We start from the raw sequence: 20864 nt of genomic DNA on the forward strand, positions 1-20864 counted from the left end.
AGGGCACAGGATTATTTAGGGCCCCAAAAACAATTTGGGTTGTGGTTGGTAGGGCTGTCATGATTATGAAATTTGGCTGACTATTAATTGTAAAAAATAAAATAAAAAAATGGTAATTGGTCATTCACTTCTCCGAGTAAAAATGTTACTTGTCCAGAGAGAAAAAAGGACATTTAAGTAATCATTACATGCTCAAGTAACATATCAAAGATTCTGTAGTATGTTTTCTAAAATTATATCCGATATCCAACCTAATATACCTATGCAATCAACTCAATTCTCTGCGACAGAAATGTAAACTGTGCTGGGTAGGGGAGGAGGCTGTTGTCATATGGTAAATATATTAGTTCATGTATGGTATTCAAATAAAGTAAAGTCTCCATCACCATTATTTACAGCAGGGGTGCTCACAGTTCAATGGAACGAGATCTACTTTTTCATCACGTCATTGCAAGGGCCAGTTCTATCATGCATAGTGCTGCACAATTAATGGAAAAACTAATCGCGATTACGATTACGCCTGCCACAATTATGTAATCGTGAAAACTGACGATTACAGCGTTCAATTTAAATCTGCTCCTGTTGCGTCAATGGATTCTATTTACAACGTGTTTTTGCAGCGGTTGAGTATTCTAACCAATCACTAACATGTCCGTTGAGCAATGAAACGGCAATGGCCAATCAGAGCCATTTAAAATAGTACTCCGTCCCATCAGTAATGACAACTGATCCTAATGCGCAAGTTTTAAACCATCTGAATGCTCAGTTGCTGTATGTTCCACCTCTGTTCGCGGTGGCACACGGAAATTAATACTGAAGAAACATCACCTGACAATCGAAAAGAAGCTGTAGAACAAGAGAGAAAAGCACTTTGGAATTATTTTGGATTCATTGAATATTGCACCACTCGCTTTGAACGTATGTTAAATGCACTGCAAATGAGCAACACGACAAAACTAAAACGTTCCCGTTCTAATCAAGGCATAGATGCGGTGTAAATAATTGATTTATTATGCTGATTAGACAGCTTTGTTTTTAACGAGAGCATTCGCGAGAGTGCAGAACTTTGTGCGGAGCGTCACTGAGCTCCTGTCGAAATGCAAGTCTCAAACAGTGTAAACCTGCAGTGAGTGAATAATTTAATTTAAGATATCCATTTAAAATCATTTTTATTTGGCCTAACATTAACAAACATTATTACAATATTTAATGCTTAAAAGAAACTGGAGCGCAGTTCATATCCACCATTGAAATCTGCTACTCTGAAGAACCACACTTTGTGGCGTCACGGTAATTTCATATTTTAATCGACATTAATAATCGCGATTACATTATCAGGGGCAATAATCGACAGATATGATTTGTGCTATAATCATGCACAATATATACATTGTCAAAATACAAAAATTTCAGTAGATGTTAGAAATTTGATGATTCTCGAAATCAGCTTCAGAACCACAACAAATGATAACACTAATTGTTATGTAAGAATTGTTTCAAGTTCTCAAGTAATATTCAAGACTATTAAACAGTCAGTAATAAAATAACAATAAAAGCAGCAGTGAATAGCAATAAATTAATAATAATAAAAAAAAAAACAGTGCTTTTAATAGCTTTTAAGGTTTTTAACAGCAGTATTAAAAATTCATGTAAACATTAATAATATGCAACATAAAACTACTACTGGTCTTTACTGTATGAATATACTATATTCATTATTCTTCTTTTTTTTTTTTTTTTTAAGCTTCTAAAGTAATCCAGCCAAGAGCAGTGAGTTGTTTTCTTGTTATGGTTGTTTAATTAACGATACAATAGACAACAGCAGGTCTATTAAGTTACATTTAGGGTGTGTTCACACTTGGCAGGTTTGGTTAGATTAAAACAAACTCTGGTGCAATTGCTCTGTTAGTGTGGTTCATTTGAACAAGTGTGAACGCTGCCATCCGAATCTTGGTGCGCACCAAACAAGCTTCCAGACGAACTCTGGTGTGGTTCAACTGATATATGAAAGCAGCAGGGACCAAAGACGTCTAAACGGACCAATAACAGAAAGTAATTTGCCTTTAATACTGACCTCAAGCATACTTGATTCTTCTCATCATAGGAGCTATGTTGCCCATTACAGTTCGGTACAGGCATCGGAACCGCCGTCTCCTTGCAACGTATCTTCGTTTGTGTGTGCAACGGAGGAATTCCTGGCGCAGTTTTGACTCCTTTACACATTTTATTAGCTCTTCGTTTGTTCTCAGCTGGTAAAAATACCACCATATATACAGTTACAGTCAACCCCCCTGACCAGCAATACATTCTGATGATGTGAATTAAAACACATCAACTAAAACCTCAGTAAACAGTCAAAGTAAGTTTTTAATACACATTTAAGTGATTTTGAAAACAAAGAGTTCACTTTACCCAAAAGTTAAAATAAAAAATAACTAATTCTCTCCACAAATGTCATGTCAAAAATATTTAACCCCCGAAGTCAATTATTAGTGGAGCATCCTTTATCCTTAATAACATCAAATAAATCTTTCAGGTTAGTGTTCTCAGGCTTCGGACATCTCTCTATTAGAATTTTTACACATTTCTCATGAGCAAAAGCTTCCAGCTCATTGACATTCTTTAGTTTCTGTACTGCCACTGCTTCCATGAAATCCCAACAAAGGTTTGCAATGGGATTTTAATGATGGACTGAAAGGGCCATTTAAGGACATTCCACGACCTGTACCTGAACCAGATTTTGGACAACTTTTTCAAAATCAAAATCAAATCACTTTATTGTCACACAGCCATATACACAAGTGCAATGGTGTGTGAAATTCTTGGGTGCAGTTCCGATCAACATAGCAGTCGTGACAGTGATGAGACAGTACCAATTTACAATAAACATAAAATTTACACAACACAATTTAAACATCTGATATACACATAATTACACTCAACAATATACAAATAATAACATACACTGAACAGTATACAATACGCACTATATAGATACACATTATTCAATAAAAATAAAAAATAAAAATATATAAAAAAGTATATATAGAATGTACAGTATTGTACTGTATTGACATTCAGACTGTCGTTTGATAGTCAGTTGTTAAGAGAGAATATAATATAATAGTAATATAATTTATGACAATCCGGTGTGAGATATAAGAGTAAGGATAATAAAGTAAGGGTAATAAAGTGCAGTGCTTATGTATTTGATCATGGGAGATAAAGAGTTCAGAAGTCTGATTGCTTGGGGGAAGAAGCTGTCATGGAGACGGCTGGTGCGGGTCCTGATGCTGCGATACCGCCTACCTGATGGTAGCAGTGAGAACAGCCCATGGCTCGGGTGGCTGGAGTCTCTGATGATCCTCCGAGCTTTTTTCACACACCGCCTTGTATATATTTCCTGGAGGGAGGGAAGCTCACCTCCGATGATGTGTCTGGCAGTTCGCACCACCCTTTGCGGTTGTGGGTGGTGCTATTGCCGTACCAGGCGGAGATCCAGCCAGTCAGGATGCTCTCTACAGTGCAGGTGTAGAACCGTGTGAGGATGTGGCGGTTCATTCCAAACTTCCTCAGCCGTCTCAGGAAGAAGAGGCGCTGATGAGCCTTCTTCACAATGACTTCAGTGTGGACGGACCATGTGAGTTCCTCAGTGATGTGGACACCCAGGAACTTGAAGCTGCTGACTCTCTCCACTGGTGCTCCATTGATGGTGATGGGACTGTGTTCTCTGTCTTTTCTTCTGAAGTCCACCACAAGCTCCTTTGTCTTACTGACGTTGAGGGAGAGGTTGTGATCCTGACACCAGTGTGTCAGTATGTGTGTGTCATCATTGTCAGTGATCAGACCTACCACCGTCGTGTCATCAGCAAACTTAATGATGGCATTGGAGCTATGTGTTGCCACACAGTCATGTGTGTACAGGGAATACAGGAGTGGGCTGAGAACACAGCCCTGTGGGGCTCCAGTGTTGAGGGTCAGTGAGGAGGAGATGTTGCTGCCTATTCTAACCACCTGGCATCTGCTTGACAGGAAGTCCAGGATCCAGCTGCACAGCGAGCTGTTTAAGCCCAGAGCCCGGAGTTTCTCATCTAGCTTGGAGGGCACTATGGTGTTGAATGCTGAGCTGTAGTCTACAAACAGCATTCTCACATAAGTGTTCTTTTTTTCCAGGTGGGAGGGAGCAGTGTGTAGTGTAGATGCAATGGCATCATCAGTGGAGCGGTTGTTGCGGTAAGCAAACTGCATCGGGTCAAGAGAGAGAGGCAATACAGAGCAGATGTAATCTCTGATTAGTCTCTCAAAGCATTTGCTGATGATGGGGGTCAGAGCAACAGGACGCCAGTCATTTAAGCAAGTTATTTTTGATTGTTTTGGAACAGGCACAATGGTGGATGTTTTAAAGCATGTGGGGACTACAGACAAAGAGAGGGAAAGGTTGAAAATGTCTGTAAAAACACCAGCCAGCTGGTTCGCGCACGCTCTGATGATGCGGCCCGGAATGCCGCCTGGGCCCATGGCTTTGCGGATATTCACCCTTCGGAAGGATCAGGTTACATCGCTACAGAGACGGAGAGTGAACTAACCTCTGTAGCTTCAGCCGCGAGAGCTCTCTCCGCAAGGGCGGTGTTATTTCCCTCGAAACGAGCATAAAAAGTATTTAGCTCATCCGGGAGAGAGGCAGCGGTGTTCATGGCGGAGTTTTTATTCCCTTTAAAGTCCGTGATGTTAATTCCCTGCCACATGCTTCTAGAGTTGGTGGTGTTAAACTGTCCTTCAATCTTGCTCCTGTACTGGCGTTTTGCGGTTCTGAGAGTTTTTCAGAGGGCATAACTGGCTTGTTTATGCTCCTCCGCGTTCCCGGAATTAAAAGCGGAGGTCCGCACATTAAGTGCCGTGCGAACATCGCTATTAATCCAAGGTTTCTGATTCGGATAGATCCGTATTGTTCTGGTCAGAACAACATCCTCTACGCACGTTCTGATGAAACTCATTACGCTATCAGCGTAAAGCTCGATGTCGTCATCAGAGGCGGACCGGAACATCTCCCAGTCCATGTGATCAAAACAGTCTTGTAGCGTAGAATCTGATTGGTCAGACCAGCACTGGATCGTTCTGAGGGTGGGTGCTTCCTGTTTCAATTTCTGCCTGTAAGCGGGCAGAAGCGGAATGGAAGAGTGGTCCGATTTGCCAAATGGTGGGCGGGGGAGGGATCTGTAGCCATCCCGGAAGGGAGAGTAGCAATGGTCCAAAACCCGGTCCCCTCGTGTGTTGAAACTAATGTACTGGTGGTATTTTGGTGTGACTGATTTTAAACTGGCTTTATTAAAGTCCCCGGTCACAATGAACGCGGCCTCAGGGTGTGTGGTTTCCTGCTCACTTATACTCCCATACAGTTCCTTGAGTGCCCGGTCTGTGTTGGCTTGTGGGGGAATGTACACAGCTGTGATAATGACCGCTGTGAATTCCCTCGGTAGCCAGAATGGTCGACACAGAAGCATAAGAAATTCCAGATCAGGAGAGCAGAAAGACTTGATAGAATGTACGTTCCTCTGATCACACCAGGATTTGTTGATCATAAAACATACACCACCTCCTCTACTTTTACCTGAGAGGTCTTTCGCTCTCTCCGCTCGGTGCACGGAGAACCCCGCGGGTTCAATGGCTGAGTCTGGAATCTCCGCAGACATCCAAGTTTCCGTAAGGCAGATAATGCAGCAGTCCCTTGTATCTCGTTGGAAAGAGATCCGCGCTTTCAGCTCGCAGAGCTTGTTATCCAGAGACTGAACATTTGCCAGTAGAATAGTGGGTAGCGGTGGTCGATTTGCGCGGCGTCTTACTCTGATGAGAACGCCGGCTCTGTGTCCCCTTTTGCGTTTCCGCGGCCGGGCAGCCCAGACAAAGGGCTCCGCTGGCGTGTTTGTAAACAGCGGGTCGGCATTGAGGAATGTGAAGTCCGGTTTACGGTTTGTAAACCGGGATGTATCGGTGTGTACAACTTGGATGTATCCTTGGTGTTATTGTCTTGCTGGAAATTCCAATGATCACCGAGCTTCAATTTACACACTGAAGGCATCACATTTTTCATGCCAAAATGGCCTGATACCTGAAAGAATCCATGGTGTCAGTCACTGTCAGGATACAAAACACCCCCATAACAGGACTGACCCACCTCCTGCTTGACTGTGGGGATGGTGTCATTCTTGTCATCACCTTGTCATCTTACTCCAGACGTACTGCTGATCCATGGGTCTAAAACTCATTTTCAGTTTAGTGTCACATCTATAAAACCATCTTCCAGGACTCCACAGGTCTTTCATAATTACTACTTGAATATTCAGTCAACTGGAGTTAACATTTCCCTTGGTGAAGTTTTGCTTTCTTCCACACCCCAAGAAGGTTGCTGTTGTACCATATTTAAAAAATGTATGAATGGTGCTGCCAACTTTGTCTATTGGAAATTGAAGTGCCTTGGAAATGTACTTTTAGCCATGACCTTTCTTGTGTAATGAAATAATCTCCTCTATTAGCTTTTGAGACAGCTTATGTTTAATTGCATTGTTTGCATAGAAATACATTTTTGCTTATGACACTAAACTTAAATTTTAAAACTTAAATAAGTGCCATTGCAGATTGATAACTTAATTTTGTTTTAAAACAATTACTTACATATTTAAGAAACAGCTACATGCAGTGGGGGTGGAATAATTATGCATGGCTGTATTTTAAAAAAAATCCTGCTATTTAGGAATATTAGGTTATGTATTCACACTATGACTTTGAATGCGTCACTCAACTGATATAGATGTAAAGTTTAAATATTTTGGGTCATCAGAAAAGCTTACCTTTGTAAATCCTTACTGTCTTGGGAGGGTTGAATAATTTCGATTGCAACTGTACATAAATCCAACAAGCTCATTTAGCCCAGCATCCGGAATTGTTTTGAATGTTCGGCAAGTTCCTTCGCAAAATTTACGTCATAAAAGCTGTCCAATCAGGTTGTGACCTTATCCTTATGCCTTTTGTTTTGTATCTTTAGGTTCAGTGTTAAAAATGCCAGTGTGAACGCTAAGTGAACCAGGACTAAATGTATCATTTTCTTTTTTGGACCGGACCAAGAGAACCGAACTACAAGTGTGAACACACCCTTACACTTACAAGTCCGACATTTTGAAACAGATACACTTTTTCTCCACTGTTTTCATTCACTTTAGAGATAACTCACTGTGTTAACATGAAACCTCACCAAAAAGGGCATTTTGGCAGAATGTTTAAATGTTTTTGACTGTTCAACCATGTAAAATTATATTTCACTTGCCCCTTCAAAAATCCACTTGTCCCAGACAAGCATTTTTAATCTATCCCTGCAATTTCAGGCTTTAAAAACTTGAATGAATGACAGAGAAAATATTTTAATTATCAAAATATTTTCAAATACTTAAAATACTTTAGTCATGGACCATTTTACATTTACACTGTTGTTTTTTGGAACCCAGCCGACCTGAATAGCTATTATATTGAAGTATGCAATAGTAAAATATATCTGTCCTAAATTCTTCACTTTCACATGTTTTTTTAAGGCTCACTGATTAAAACCCATGAGCCCTTATTTTGCATGAAGGAAGACCTTTGAGATCACTTTGAAGTCACCAGTCACTGTCACTGCATCTTTTTTCCATATGATAAAAGTGAATGGTGACTGAAACTAACACGCTTCATAACATATCCTTTTGACTTCCATGAAATAAAGTTACTGTGGATTGCAACATCATGAAGGTGAATGATGATGATTTAATTTTGCAACAAAGGAAAATGAAAAATGGCACTCCATGTCAAAAAGGGTGCCGACCTCTGTTCTAGACAAACACTGTGTACGAATATGCATACTTGCCTACAATATAGTATGTCTGAATCCTCAGTATTCATAACATTTACATTTATGCATTTGGCAGACGCTTTTATCCAAAGCGACTTACAGTGCCCTTATTACAGGGACAATCCCCCTGGAGCAACCTGGAGTTAAGTGCCTTGCTCAAGGACACAGTGGTGGTGGCTGTGGGAATTGAACCAACAACCTTCTGCTTACCAGTTCAGTGCTTTAGTCCACTACGCCACCACCACTCCTCATAAGAGTTGTGATTCTTAAGTGTGCAAAGTTTGGACACTTTACTGTTCCATAATCCCACGGGAGCCGAGGCGGCGTCCAGTTCTAATGCTGGATTAAAAAAATAAAAAAAATATGGAGAACTGCAAATTGGGTGGCTCTATAACTGTAAAAGCCATATATACACTAGAAAAGTTATTTCTTGTCCACATTCTCGGATGAAGTAGCTATCTATTCCTAGAATGTAGTCTAATTGTAATGTAATACTAATCCCATGCACACCTAAAGAATGTACTGTTTTACCGACCAAGAAGTGTATCCTTCATCAAATGCAGTACATGCTCTGACAGTATGCACTTTCAGATGCAGCTAAAGACATTTAGGTATGAGACAGGGTTGTTCAATTTTTCATCACTGTTTTCTCATTTCTAATTTCAGTATAAATACTCGTCTGTTATGTCCCGTTTTTTCGCCACCGGATCCGACAGTGAGTCGGAGGAATCCTCATCCGCTGATGAGATCACCCCCAAAGCATCTGGGACTGCTATAAAGCAGTGAGTGTGTTTTCTGTATTATCTGGTTTTTGTGATCTTTTGTCATGCAGTAGTTGACTTTGCTTGTTTTTCTGTAGGGCCCTGTTGCTGAGCGATGATGAGGAGGACACAAAGAGAGTGGTACGCAGTGCCAAGGACAAGAGGTGAGTATTAAATGTACACTTGCATCAGTTTAATTTGCCAGCAAGGCATCTCCAGCATTTGTTAAAGATGAGAATGTGATAAAAATAAGAGCTTATGAGTTTATCAACATTATGGATCTGCACTCCATTTGTACTAGAGAGCTGTTCAGTTGTGTAGTCAACTTCATCACAAGTTTGTTTTTTATTGTGCTTGTATATTTTTATGTGTGAAATAGGACGTGTCAGGTAGGCTTGGGATCGATGCCTTTTTCACACATCGATAATCGGAAGATTTTCCCGAAGATTATCGATATATACTGTATATCAGGATTTTTTTTCAGATATAAATAGGGCTGCTCGTTGCACAACAGTCTTTGTTTCTTCAGACATATTTCTCGACACAACAAAATTAAAGGGGGTCGCACACCGGACGCATCTGGCGGACGAAATGGCGTGTTCTAAAATTAGAAACAATTATTTATTTTCTACAAAAGGTAAGGACACACAGTTAACGTTCATCGTCAAAATTCTGAAGTGCCATGGAGTGCAACTCGTATAATTTTCCGTTAAATTTGACCCAAATCATTATCAGAGGACATATTCTAGCCATCACTGGATGATATTGAAGCAATATCACATGAGCAAGAGTGCTTTATGGCCCTACATCAGCACTGCTGTGCAGGCCGAGTGCCGTAGGCAATCAAAGCAGTGCTGATTTAGGGCCATATAGCACGATTGTGAGTGTGATATTGCTTTTATCCAACAGTTCAATGAACAAGTAAATGTTAAAAAATTAGGAAAAACTGAGTACGGTCATAAAAAACGCATTTGTGCATGGAACTACTTTCTTACGCCATGGATCAGAATCGACCGTTGCTGGTTCAAAACAAATGATGCGTCCAAGCCTCTCAAAAACATCACTTTAGAACTACTAATATCACTACTTGGGCTGTTTATAACATGTTATTGGAGAAACAAGGATGTGTGTGTGTGAGAGAGAGAGAGCGAGCGAGCGATATGGAGTGTGTGCGATCACCTGTTGTTGATGCTGTAGTCTGTTAGTCAGCTTTCTGAAGATAATGTCATTTTGGTGAAATTCATCCTATTTTCTCAGTGGAAAAATAGCCATCCAAGCAGGGGTATTCCTCCCTATTTCATGGTAGCTGGTGCGCAACAGTCTTTCACTATAGAAACCGCATTCTCCTCCGCCATTTTGAACAGTATTTCCTCTCCAATGTGGAAACTCCGGTAAGAGGTAAGCGCCTTTAGTTTGTGTAATTAATCAGTCAGTTGTGTCTCTCAGCTGTGATGAGCCTTAATGCTGAAATTGTTAGTTTAAAGCCATTTAGAGCTATTTCCGAGCTTTAGTAGTGTAGTAGTAATACGAGCGATCACGGAGTGCTGTTGAATGTAAACACTGACTGACGCTGACTCACTTCACATCACCAACTGGCTCATATTACACACAAAATTGGTCTTTTGCCTCCACCTGCTGGCTAAAATATGTAATGTCACAAAATTAAATGTAAAGAGACAGATAGCTCTTAACACATCTGCACTGCTCTTACACTAGTTTAGAACAGTACGAACACAAGCGGAGTGATACACACAGTGAAGCGTCTGAGTGCTGGTGGTGTGAGACCAAACTGGGCTTTTAATTTAAATGTCGGCTAATTTTAATATATAGATGCCTCAAAAATATATTGATAAAATAACATGCAGATCAATAATCAATATATCAATATTTTATGACATCCCTATAGTCAAGTAATAAGGTTTTCCATTACTTGAAGAGACTTACCTATTTTGTTCGACAACATGCAGACAGTCATACCTCAAATACAGATTTCAAAAATGCTTTTGAAGTTTATGTTGCTACACAAGGACTACAACGGTTTTCCCATTTATAACATGTATGTGAGTTTACATATTTGACAAAATTACGTGTAATTAATGGGGCAACCAGCTTGAAAATGCCAAATCTCTTCCATTTTTTAGGATTACTCAATGAACTGCTCTATTTCAGCTCCGTTGTAGTGCTGAATTTTAATTACTGTAATCATACTGTAAAGTCTCATTATGCATGCATTTTATTAGTATTCTTTAGCTTTAGAAGTATTTCATGCCCCTGAGTGGCTCTTTTCTCATGTCCAAAGCCTCTTTTGTAATTAACAGGAACATCAATTAAAAAACTCGAAACTCTGCATCTGACATCCAAACCTCTCTCATTCTTTCCAGGTTTGAGGAGCTCACCAACTTGATCAAGACCATCCGCAATGCCATGAAGATCCGAGACATGTCCAAATGTCTAGAGGAGTTTGAGCAGTTGTGTCGAGCGTTCCTCAAAAGTAAAACAATCGTGGACAAAGAGGGCGTGCCTCCATTCTACATCCGCCTGCTAGCTGATCTGGAGGACTACCTTAATCAGGTCTGTAGCAGATGCCAGAGTTTCATCCAAAAGTGAGCCACACGATCAGGTGCTTCATGTGTAGTGAACAACTTTTTCTTTCTTGATAGTTATGGGAGGACAAGGAAGGGAAAAAGAAGATGAACAAAAACAACGCAAAAGCCCTGAGCACGCTTCGCCAGAAGATTCGCAAATACAACAGAGACTTCGAGACAGAGATTGCCAGCTACAAAGAGGTACTGAACAGTGGCCAAAATGTTGTTTCTATATGAGATAAGGGCATATAGCTGCATGTTTCTTGTTTTTGTTTCAGAACCCAGAGCAGTCCGCTGAAGAAGAGGAAGAAAAAGATGACATTGAGAGCGGTAAGTTTTTTTTTTTCCCCCTCATTGTATTGATCTTTCGTCTGCTATAGGTTATTGTGAAGTTGTTTGAAAATGTATGAATGATTTTTATTATGTTTTGAGGTTTTTAAAGTCCTCTTCCTTTTTTGCGTTTTCTCTGCTGGCATGATGTGCAGCAGCATCCTCAGAGAGCGATGATGATGAAGAAAATGGCATTTCAGCCAAGAAGTTCATGAAGAAAAAGCCTCAAGAGGAGGAGAAGAAAGGCCCAGAGGCCAGCAAGTTCCTCAAGGGTGCAGCTGTAAGTCTAAAACACAATACAGTTTAGCTCAAACAAGTCAGATACTTCTAGTTCACCCAAAATTATTATTCTCTCATTGTTTAATCACCCTGTTGTCATTCTGATATGAAAAAACCCCCCCATAAAAGTAGTCCATACGTCCATGCCTTTTCCAAAGTCTACTGAAGATGCCAGACAGCTCGTTATTCAATGATAATCTTGCTGTTCGCTGTAGTTTTCAAATTAAATATTTATTTTAAATCAGATTAGTCACTGGTTTTTGAGTAGTCACCCTCTTGTGCTTGTATCTGAGAGGTTAGTGCAGTTGTTTCCATGGTGACGGATGGTGTCTGCGTGGTGCTTGGCCAGGTATTGCGGACTAACCATGAAACTATAATTCACGTGAAACTGGGGCTATACACGAACTCCAGAATATAACAGAGGGATTCTATCTAACAGACTCATACCTACCAAAAAAAGGACTTAATTCAGCTGTTTGCGAGCATTTGAATGACTAAGTGTTGCTGAAGACGATGGATGTGAAACATGCATACAGATGTCATATAAAGGTACATACCTTACAAATGGGATGGGATGGGATGGTCCACTAGTCGTCCAACAACAAACTAGTGCGTTTAATATATTTAGTTGTGGTGCATTTGTGTGTAGTTAGTATCAGCGTGGTAAACTTTGAGAAGTTGTGACTTAAATCATCCACATTTAAAGCATTGCTTGTGTACAAATTCAATGCATTCAACATAAATTTCTATTTTAGTCATTATTGGGCTTTAAATTGCCTGCTGTAAACAAAGTTTCTTTTATTATGCATAGTCCACAGGTTGGTTTGTGAGGTGTTGTGGACAGAGTTTTTATGGAGTGTGTTGCTGATTCTTTGTGGTGGGGTAAATTATTACTTTAAGAATACTCAATAGTGGCCCTGGGCAGCTCAGCAAGCAAAGACACTGACTACCACACCTGGAGTTGAGAGTTTGAACCCAGGCTGTGCTGAGTGACTCCAGCCAGGTGTTCAAAGCAACCAATTGGCCCGGTTGCTTGCTACGGTGGGTAGAGTCACGTGGGTTACCTTCTTCGTGGTCGCTATAAGGTGGTTCTCGCTCTCTGTGGGGCGTTTGGCGAGTTATGTGTGGATGCCGCAGTGAAAAGTGTTAGCCTCCACGTATGGCAAGTCTCCGCGGTAACTCACTCAGCAAGCCACGTGATAAGATGCACAGGTTGACTCTGTCAGATGCAGAGACAACTGAGATTCATCCTCCGCCACCCGGATTGAGGCGAGCCACTGCACCACCTTGAGGAATTAGAGTGCATTGGGAATTGAGTTTGCCAAATTGGAGAGAAAAGGGGATTAAAAAACAAAAAACAAGAGTACTCAAATTGTCTAATCTTTGTTCAGTCACACTTTATTGATTGGGTGTACATCCTTCAACACTTTGTCTTTCACATTGTTTTAGACTGAAGACTCTGATAGTGATAAAGATGACGATGATGATGATGATGATGATAACTGGGACTCTGATACAGTGGACAGCGGAAGTGAGAGTGAAGGCAATGAAGGAGGTGGAGCAACACTGGCTGAATCCTTCCTCAAAAAGTATGTGCTACAACCTCAAGATATCTATTCTTCTACCGAGTTCATCTACCAATTCATGTTCAAATCATCTCTTTGTCCTTTGCCTTCACAGAACTTCAGATGGCAAGCATTTAGACCAGAAGAAGGAAGAAAAGAAGAAGAGACTCAAAAAGAAGGAGCGAGTGGAGGAAGAGATTGAGGAAGAAGGAGAGGCTGAAGAGGGAGGATGGGAGAAGGTGAAGGGAGGCGTGCCGCTGGTGAAGGAGAAGCCCAAGATGTTTGCTAAAGGCACAGAGATCAACAATGCTGTGGTGATCAAGAAACTCAGTGAGATCCTACAGGCACGAGGCAAGAAGGGAACAGACAGGTATGAGGTCATACAGCAGTGCATTCATGAATGAAATTTTCGGTTGTAGTATATCTAATATCTTAGCCCTGAGAGTTTTTGGGAAGTGTGTACTCTTTATCTTCAACAGTAGTGATTTGCAAATACATAAAAACAATAATATAATTTAATTTGATAGTAATTTTTTTTTTTTTTTTTTTGAAAGATTAATATTTGAAAATATTTTGTTGAAGTCAGTCTGATATAACCAACGTGTAGAAAAGGAAGCTATTTTATCATTTGACAAGTCAACAGGCGATTCACAAAGCTTACCCCTGTAAACCTTCATGACTGTTTGTCATGGTCAGTTAGTCTCTTAAAAATGTCACTTTTTTATGTATTATTAGATGGCTTTGTAATATGGTTAAGGTTGTCAAATGGTAACGTCATGATGTCAATCAGAAATTTGTGATATTTGGAAAAAGAAAAAAAAAACTGCGTTGAAGCCATGTTGCTGAAATTAATAATTAAGATGTATACACGTCTCGTATACACGCATTCAAGGTATATGGAAAATGTTATTGCTTTTTACTTGATTTTGAAAATTAGAACTACAAATCAAATTACATTTAAAAAAATGAATGAACCTAACAAAGATGTGTTTTAATTTAAATAAGATACACGTTTTTTTTTTGTTTGTTTTTTTTTTATCATCATGGACATCCTTTGTCATTTTAGCCAGTTATAAGTTTGAAAGGGCGTGAATGTTTTTTCATTAGTAGGCTTGTAATTCTGACATGCCCTGGATGCAGCAACTTTAAACATGGAAGACTGCTAAGTGTTTTTGTTTTTTGTCCTGCAGAGCTGCACAGATTGAACTCCTTCACGCTCTCGCAGTCATCGCTAATGAGAATAACCTCGGTGAGGGCATCCTGGTCAAGATCAAGTTCAACATCATCGCCTCCCTGTACGACTACAACCCCAACCTGGCTGCCTTCATGAAGGTGACAATCTCTCAAACAAGCTTGCATTGTTTAAGTTGTCGAACGTTCTCAATTTACAATCCCTCTTTCTCTCCTTTTCAGGCGGATATGTGGAAAAAGTGTTTGGACTGCATAGATGAGCTACTGGACATCCTGTTTAACAACACCAACATCTTCATTGGAGAAAATATTGCAGAGGACAGTGAGAATCTTGCCATCTCTGACCAGGTCAGCATAATTTTTATTAGTGGTGCCGCATTCAGAGTCAGGAGAGAAGTTTAGCCCTTTGTTTCCACCCGGGACGCGCTAAACTCAGCAAAAAACACATTGAAATGCACTCTAAACCTATTTATCTACACAATCGTTTGCCAAATAGGCTTTTATGACGCAACATAAAATAATGTATGAAAGTTACATACGCAGTGACGGATGCACAAACACTTTCTGCTCCGCACGATCTAAAAGGTTATTTTCTGCAGATTGTGTTCTGTTCTGTGTAAATTAATTACAATTTGAATTTAAATGCAATCGTTGTCATGTACATTCGAATTTGTGTTTATTACATTTGTAATAGTTCGTAATGCTCCACTTCTGATAAATATTTAATAAATTATGGTCATTATCACAGGTAAAGAATAATCATTAGATAACTCTATTACAAAAATAATCGATAGTGACACCCCTAGTGCCACAGTGTTATTGTTTTTGTGTAAATTAACTTACGAGTGGCTTACTTAGTTGTAAAAAGATTGGATAGAAGTATTTAAATGTCAAGAAAATTACACTCAACCTTGGTATTTTTGTGCACAATTTTTTGGTGCACAGTATTCCAAAGAAAAGAATGTTGATCAAAAGGATGTCTGTATTTATTCAACCCCTCCCTTTTAACCACCTGACTCCATTTTGATACGAGGGTCAATGAAGAATGGCTTTTTTTTTTTTTTTTTTTCTGGATCTATTAAAGAGCACCTATTATGGTTTTTCAAATATTACCTTTCATGTAGTGTGTATATAGCTGTTTGTGAATGTAAAGAGGTCTCAAATGTAAAGTTTAAAAAAATCAAAGTGCACGACAAATGGAGTTATTGACTCCCAAAAGAAAGAACCGATTCTGAACACCTGAAACGAGTTGTTAGTAATTCCAGACTTATTTCCTGTACTAACCTACGTAATTTGGTAACAAAAAAACCCGCCTCTGGTCTGTTTACATGTACAGCCAGTGCAGGCTGTTAGCCTCTGCTAACCGGCTAACTCACGTTATTGTCAAACTACATATAAACTTACCACTGAGAAACGTCCTGTTCTCGTTGTGCTTGCAATGGTGGTTCGGGTTGATCTTCCGATGTATCACTATCAGACTCGGGCTCAAATTGGTAAGGTAAAACTCGGAGCTGAAACTCGGATATGGTAGTGGGCGTTTCCTTTCTGACGTGCTGTAAGCGGTTGACCAATCACAACAGACTGGGACATCTGACCAATCAGAGCACAGTAGGCTCTCTGAAAGGAGGAGTTTAGAATGAATCCTTTAGAACGGATCATTGAAGGAGTCGTTTTTGACACTGGTTAAAAAAGGTAATGCTGCAATTTAAATTATGAGCAAATTAAAATGTTTTTTGACCTTGGATGCATGTAAATCTATTGTATGAGACCTTTAAAACAAAATTAGGCACGTTTAAAAACCATAATAGGTGCACTAAGTTATTGAAAAAAAGACATTAAAAATGCAATTCAGTCTAAACAATTACATGAATACACTGGAGATGGGACAATATATCGAATTGCGAAATATCGCACACCAAAATAATTGATGAACCACATTGAGGCGAAACTCTGTATTTCGACGTTTGCAACATTCTGTCCATGTGATCATAAATGAAATGACCCATCAAATATCAAAATCTCTCTCTTGCTTTTTGCTACACTGTTTACAGGGTTCGCACAAGGTTCCTGAAGTGCTTGAGGTGCTTGAATTAAGTTTCCGAAATTTAAGTACTGGAAAAGCTGGAAAATCGCCTTGTTTTGTTGAAAAGTGCTTGATTAAAATGGAACATTTCTTCCGTGTAATGTGTGTCCATCAAAAACGAGATCCACGCAATCCACTTTCAGTGAAAAATGGGTTTTTTAATATCCTTTCTGTTCTTTACAGTCCATTGTTGATCAAATAGAAACATTAATTTTATCACTCATAGCATGAATGAAAGAAACCGCTCGTTATGTTTGCTGAACCGGAACACTGAGACACTCGTTAAATATTTAAAGAGAAAGTACCATTTTAGCGCTTTATAGAAAAGGATAGAGCTACGGGCCAAGCTCCAAAAAGTGCCGGGATCTCCAAACCACCAGCAAAGAGTCCCTAACCTAACCCATTCCCTAAACATAACCGTGTGTGGAAGTGTCACCCCCTTTTGGAGTTGGCCCAACCCTCTTCTGGAATAACCCCGCCCCCATCTGGAGTTACCATGCCATCTTTGAGTTTCTGCCCTCAGTTGAGTAGGTAGCTATACCTACTTGGCTTTGTATACAAACGAATGTAAACTCGATGTAAATACTTCTAAATTTTGTACATTATTTCAGACAGTGACAGCTAATATCACTATTATATAAAATGACCACGTTTACATGCACTTAAGAAAGCGGGTTATTCCAGGATTTTTGCATTCTTAAACATCATGTAAGCGAGGATGCCGATTTCCTTTATGCCGTTTAAGGGATTAAGAGAAAGTGGTTTAACACACCTAGGTTTCTCCCAGAGAAAGCTGCTTATGTGGCCATGTAAACACATACGCTGCGTTCTAACCGTTTTTTGAAGTGTGCGCATGTGCGTGGAACAGACCGAATAACAAACGTCATAGGATGGAGCCCAACAAAACATTTCTGGGAGTACAGTGGGAAAAGCACACACTATAAACTAGTGGTCGACCGACATGGGTTTTTAATGGCCGATGATGATGGCGATATCCAGAGAGCAAGGTGGCCGATAGACTGATACAATGCCGATATATCACACAATTAAATGTAGTAAATAACATAAATTGTAAAAAAATTTATAAATCTTATTTAGCACTTTATTTACTCAATTTCACACAAAACTTAGTTAGTTATATGTTATATTAATAAATTTGATTAATTACCTTTTAAAAAAATAAGATGCATTTTAAAAGGTAGATAGTAGTTTCTTCTGATTACTGTGTAGTCATAATTTTTTTTTATTATTTCTGCATGAAGAAATTGTTAATATATTAGAAAGAAAATGACAGTACACACAGTCCAGCAACAAAGGATGGCATTTGCACATTAACAATTGCATTTTCTCATAAAAGGCCCAATCAAACCAATTGTACATACAGTATACAGTGAATATGACATTTACTCATAGTGCACATGAAGCGCTTTTACTTTGAAGTTGCCCTCGTGCGCATCCAGCAAGAGCAGCAGCGATCTTCTGAGATTTTAAACGCCGTGGATTGCCTGTTTGGATTGACTGACCATCATGATTTGTGCATTATTAGAGCAGGGGATGAGAACCTTTTTTCACTAAGGAGCCAATTTTTTAATTTTTGGTTGATGCATTTTTTCGAAAGAGCCGTACCACAAACGAATAATTAACTATTTACCAAAATAAAGTCTTACAATAAAATAAAATGTTTATATTGCCCATAGACTACTCAAAAACAAACAAATATGCAAAAATTATTAGGTAACGTTGCAATATGGAATTAAGTACATGTGTTTGTGCGGGTCTCCATAAAATTACTTCATTTTACAATTGTTCATAAATTTTAACTTCGCTTTTGGGCTGGGCCATATGTAAAAAATATTTTAATGATAATCGCATTTAAAATATCGCAATATCCGATTATATGGTCAACCCACAAGATCGGTGAATATTTTTGCTTTATTAATTTTGCTTTAAAAATGTAATTTATTGAAACACGAAAAAACTTTAACAAAAGACATTTCTAAATTCAAATTGCTCTTTAAATGAAGCGAAAAAGCAATTAAAATAATGAAGTGATTAAAAAATCTTATATATAACCACCTCCCCACATCCAAACATTTACTGTCTCCAACGGCTCCATTTGCCATCACACAAGTATCGGTACACGGCAACAGTTGAAAAATTACTAATAGCATACAAATTAAGAACTAAAGACAATTATAAATGGAAAGATAATTATAATAATCATCATAATAAATAAGCCTAATAAGTTCCCTTATGTTCCTAAAAAATGCTGCCAAATGTGTGTTCTTATCGAATGTGTTTGTTTTGCGTTTTGGTAATACAGTTTGTGCTATCTAAAGAAAATAAAATAGAACTCAATTTAAGGTTTAAGGTGAACATGTCTTGTGTTATTTTATGATTTAATCACTTCCATCTTTGTTTCTTTAATACAAAGATACCTGTATATATTACTGAACCTGCAGAGTTGCGTTCACAATGCGTAAGCGCGAACCGCTCCATGGAAATAAAGCAAACTAAACTCCTCACGAGATGATCGGAGATCATTTGCAGCATTCTCATAGATTACATTATTCTTCCACACAGATTTCAGTCGAATGAAAGAGAAAAATGAGTGATAACTCTTAACATGCGCTTGCTCCACAAGACAGGGTCCTGCTGCACGCCTCTGAACAAACAGCGAATCAGACACGAGCAATGACGGCTTTTCTTTTGTCTGTTTTTAAAAATATAATAAAGTGTGTTTCTTCAAGTGTGTCTTTTTGACTAACAGCATTTCTTGTCATGTGTCACTCCGAGACGTCCTGCAGGTCACCCGCCTGTTGCGGGTAGATGAGCAAAATTACTCACGCATGAAATACATTTGGACGAGGAGCTCGCAAACTGGATTGAGCCTCGTCGCATTTTGCGGGTGGTGGGTGCTATTTCACACCCTGGGCGCACATAAAAAATAACAAATGTTCATAAAATCGCTCGTAGAAAATGCTCTTAACAGCTAAGATCAATAGTTATTTGGAAATGAGGCCCAGAACTCTATGAATGTACGTGTCTTGGAGAAGCGCTTTCATTGCACTCATGAACAGCAGAGCTCACTGTGCGTAATACATCACTCTGAGAAGTCTTACCAGTCGCCTTCCACAGTGGCTGGTACATCAGCAAAATACACCGCATGAAAAATCCACATTTGGCGGGTGTTCATTTCAAACCTTGTTCACCAGGAGTAGGCTGTACGACAAATTCAGGAGAAAGGAAATCAAAACAGTGTCATTGACTTCAAGCTTTGCAATCGCACCCACACTTTCTGCAGAAAAATTCACTCTAGAAAGTTTTAAACGTTCATGTGTTGGTGAATGTTGAGACACCCGGCGAGCCACTTGATTTTTAACAAAGAGCCACAGGTTCCCGACCCCTGTATTAGAGGAACATTTGATCCTTATCCTGAAGTTTTTGTATTCTGGCTGGTGGAATATACACTTCAGAGGAAGATATTAGATGATTGCTGGACGGGAAGAAAACGCAGCATTTTTCTGGTTTCGGACACAGACTGTGTTGCACACCGGTCTATTATTGTAGTAACACAATGGCACGTAACAACAAAACAAACTGTGATTGGTTGTTTACATGTTCCAGGCACTCCTTCACATGCAAGCAGGCAATTCTCTGCGCCCTTGTGGCCTTAAGAAACCAAACGGGAAAATGCTGAGAAATTATAATGTGCATTTTCCTCAAATATTATGTAATAACATTAAATACATACAAGACTATGTATTTACTGTGTAACTACATGTTGTTCTGCAAAATTCCCACATTTGCTGCTACTGAGGTTGAGGTACGGGTAGGTTTAGGAGTAAGGATAGGGTTAGAATTAGGGGTTAGAGTTAGGTTTTGGGGTAAGGGTTGGGTTAAGGTTAGGGGTAAAGTTAACAGTGTAACTACAGATGTAATTAAATGCAAGTACTTTAAATGTAATTACAATGCAACAACATGTATGTACATAATAAGTACATTGTATCAAATGGTTAAGTACATAGTAGTTAAGGCCACCTAATATACAGTGGGTCCCAATTTTCTAAACAAATAAACACAATTTTCTGTTTTACTTTGTCATTTAAGTGTTATTACATCGAATTGTGAACCTCAGATCATACATCGAACCGAATCGTGTTAGAACTGTTTCGTCCCATCCCTAGTACACTT

The 20864-nt window shown here is 39.2% G+C and overlaps 1 protein-coding gene across 4 annotated transcripts in view; it reads left to right on the plus strand.

Annotated features, from left to right (window-relative positions):
* The window catches only part of LOC127422786 (eukaryotic translation initiation factor 3 subunit C), a 29007-nt gene that overhangs the window by 969 nt on the left and 7174 nt on the right, over positions 1 to 20864 (plus strand). For 2 of the 4 annotated variants that reach the window (XM_051666551.1, XM_051666554.1), the window contains exons 2-11: positions 8543 to 8658; positions 8736 to 8801; positions 11019 to 11208; positions 11298 to 11423; positions 11501 to 11552; positions 11708 to 11832; positions 13281 to 13420; positions 13512 to 13766; positions 14587 to 14728; positions 14810 to 14935. In XM_051666551.1, the coding sequence (XP_051522511.1) occupies positions 8561 to 8658; positions 8736 to 8801; positions 11019 to 11208; positions 11298 to 11423; positions 11501 to 11552; positions 11708 to 11832; positions 13281 to 13420; positions 13512 to 13766; positions 14587 to 14728; positions 14810 to 14935 (1320 nt within the window). In that variant the 5' untranslated portion in view covers positions 8543 to 8560. Of the gene's footprint in view, positions 1 to 7039; positions 7135 to 8542; positions 8659 to 8735; positions 8802 to 11018; positions 11209 to 11297; positions 11424 to 11500; positions 11553 to 11707; positions 11833 to 13280; positions 13421 to 13511; positions 13767 to 14586; positions 14729 to 14809; positions 14936 to 20864 lie in introns of all 4 variants that reach the window. The other 2 variants (XM_051666552.1, XM_051666553.1) reach the window with 2 other exon arrangements.

Source organism: Myxocyprinus asiaticus, chromosome 32, assembly GCF_019703515.2.
Source record: "Myxocyprinus asiaticus isolate MX2 ecotype Aquarium Trade chromosome 32, UBuf_Myxa_2, whole genome shotgun sequence".
NCBI classification, from domain to species: domain Eukaryota; kingdom Metazoa; phylum Chordata; class Actinopteri; order Cypriniformes; family Catostomidae; genus Myxocyprinus; species Myxocyprinus asiaticus.